This window comes from Impatiens glandulifera, chromosome 1, assembly GCF_907164915.1.
Source record: "Impatiens glandulifera chromosome 1, dImpGla2.1, whole genome shotgun sequence".
Taxonomy (NCBI): Eukaryota; Viridiplantae; Streptophyta; class Magnoliopsida; order Ericales; family Balsaminaceae; genus Impatiens; species Impatiens glandulifera.
Genome location: NC_061862.1, coordinates 51,499,563 through 51,502,158, shown reverse-complemented (window position 1 = coordinate 51,502,158; position 2,596 = coordinate 51,499,563). Strand labels below are relative to the sequence as shown.

At 30.3% G+C, this 2,596-nt stretch overlaps 1 protein-coding gene across 3 annotated transcripts; it reads left to right on the top strand.

The window, feature by feature from the left end:
* The first annotated feature begins 795 nt into the window (after window positions 1-795).
* On the top strand, window positions 796-2,310 carry LOC124921920. Of its 3 annotated transcripts, none has more exons than XM_047462627.1 (4): window positions 796-850; window positions 930-973; window positions 1,303-1,503; window positions 1,593-2,310. In XM_047462627.1, exons 2-4 carry the CDS (start codon window positions 956-958, stop codon window positions 1,866-1,868), a joined length of 495 nt encoding a protein of 164 aa, XP_047318583.1. In that variant the 5' UTR covers window positions 796-850; window positions 930-955; the 3' UTR covers window positions 1,869-2,310. The 3 variants fall into 3 exon arrangements, with proteins under 3 accessions (XP_047318583.1, XP_047318585.1, XP_047318584.1); XM_047462629.1 differs by having other exon boundaries at window positions 833-850; window positions 1,596-2,310; XM_047462628.1 differs by having other exon boundaries at window positions 849-973.
* Window positions 2,311-2,596: the final 286 nt, after the last annotated feature.

Genomic DNA, 2,596 nt, shown 5'->3' with positions numbered 1-2,596 from the left:
GAAAATAATTATGTACAAATTAAATACAACATTGAAATATATATATATATATATTCCACTTAACTGAAAATTAAATAAATTAATAAAATTTAAAAATTATTGTGAATATATTTTTATTTTATGTCTTATTTATTGTATTTAATATAAAAGATATTGAATTTCCACAATAATTAATACCCTTTTATTAATTAAATATTTTGATTTATAAACAATTTAAAATTTAAGTTGAATGACCTATATTAAAATGAAGAAATGAAATGATTTAATGCTATTATTTTAATAGAGTAAATAATAAAGATAAGTTTATAAAATAAAAATAAAAATAAAAATTAATTATATATATATATATATCAAATTGTATAAACAATTTACAAAAATACAATTTTTAATCGAAAATATCCAGCAATCATATAATTTGTTTAAGTGAACTCTTCAAAAGTGTGAACAATGAGGTTAAAGAAAAAATATTCAATTTAAGGGCTGAAATATATAAAAATCATAGAAGGATAAATAAATAAATAAAAGATAAAATTCAAAAAACTAAAAATAAATTCGAATATTTCATCTTCTTTAATACTAACAAATAACAAACAACAATGAACTCAATTGAAATTATTATTCCGAACCGATCCGGCTAGATAGAAGGCCGGACCAAGAAAAATTATTATTTCAATTCTGAGGATAATTATTATAGTTTTACAGTTTATGGGGTATATGATGGATCAGCGGTGTTTGATGGGGGGAGTAAATATGATCTGACGGCCATGGTTGGTTGGTAGTTGGAGAGTCAGTTTTCTTGGCGGTAAATGAACGGTTAAAACAAACTTCAAAGCTTGAATTGATTAGAAAAGTACTTCTTCTTCTTCTTCTCTCTCTCTTGATCTCATCATATATGATCGATCGATCCTTCATTCATTCTTGATCTGCAGAAAGCACTGAAGAAGAAGAAGAAGTTATGGTTACAGTTACAGAGGTAATGAATAGAAACAAATAGATCATTTCACATCTCTTTTACTAACAATTTCTAGTGATAGGATTTGGTTTTATGTGCTGAAAATATCTGCAACTGTTATAGTTTTCATAATTGATCATTTCACATCTCTTCTTTACTGTTTGATCTATTCCTTCTAATTTCTCTTTTGTTTACTTCGTGATTAGTTCGGTAACTGTTTGTGTAAAGTCCAATTAGAAAGGATTTAATAATCAGATTCTTACTTTTTACTTTCCTGATCTATTATTCATTCTTTCTTAATCTTCTTTTTCAATCCCTTATGACTTCATCTTCTTCTTCTTCTATTGAAGCCTCGAGGATGGCCGTTCGGGCTTGGAAATTTGAACAAACGACTTCAAGATTCGCAGTCACAGGCGCTGCCGGTGGTTACAATTCAGCCGCAACAGCAGCATCAGCATCAGCAAGAGCAGCAACAACAACAACAACAAATCTCTTCTCATTATCCATCCTCGAGTTTCTCTTCATTTTCATCTTCTAATTCTGACACTGAGGTAGGTAAAAATAGAAACTGGTTTAGAGTTTAATGGTTGGTTTGGTTGCTTAATTACATTTTTTGTTTGTTTGTTTTTTTGTCTGTAAGAAGTCATCTGCATCATTTTTCCAAGATCATAGTGTTTCGTTAGGTAGGTTAATGGGCATGAAACCAAAGGAGAAGAAGAAGCCTCTGTATTTTTCAGGCACAATCACTTTCAACAGTCAATGCCAGTGTAAAGGAATTCCAGAGAAAAGAAAGCAAGAACATGGGGAGGAGGAAGAAGAAGAGGTGATGATGATGATGGGTCAGAGAATTTGTGTTCCATTATTGGTTTGTATTCTAGTGAAGATGGGCGGTACATGTAAAAGTAGATCTAGGTGATGATGATGATCAAAATCAACTATTACTTGAATGATGAATTCCATCATCATCAACATCAACAAACTATTCAATCAACTTCAACTTCATTCTTGCACGGCATATACCAATTTCATATTCAACTAGAGAAAGGTTAATATTATTATCTTCTTTAACCCCCCAAAATTTGATGGATCAAGCCATCAATTTTGTTCCTATTTCAGTTCATTGTGTCTATTATGTATGAAAAAGAATAAGAGAAAAATATAGCAACTCATCAATCACCCCTTTCCCATTCCCTGGAGTATGAGTGGAATTCCAAAAGACTATAAACCAGGAGGAGTTTTGTTGTAAAGTTGAGCCACCCTCAATTTGGGTGACTTATTATGAACACTGTTATGGAATGTTTTTGGGAGCTATTGGATTATCCATGGAGGCCCAATAATACCATTATTGGTTTCTAAGAGATTTGGATAGGTTGGATGGAAAAAGGATTTGAAGATTGAGGGGAAATGGTTCAAAATTCTATTGATTATTATTAAGTGACTGTTGTTGGATTATTTGGTTAGGAATTGTCCAAATCATTTTCTAAGACAAGATTCTAACAATTTTGTGGGCTAAGACAATCCCACTTTCAGCGGGACAAATCTACTTTTAAGTCAAAAAGTATATTAACATTAAGTACAAATTGTTTTTAAACTGAGGTAAACCTTCAAACTCATATGTTTTTTTTATTAATTTCTGTAAAACTC

Excerpts from the sequence above, each read along its gene's own strand:
- LOC124921920 (XM_047462627.1), top strand. Across the intron at positions 1,504-1,592 it reads CTTCTAATTCTGACACTGAG|AAGTCATCTGCATCATTTTT; the intron begins GTAGGTAAAAAT and ends TTTGTCTGTAAG.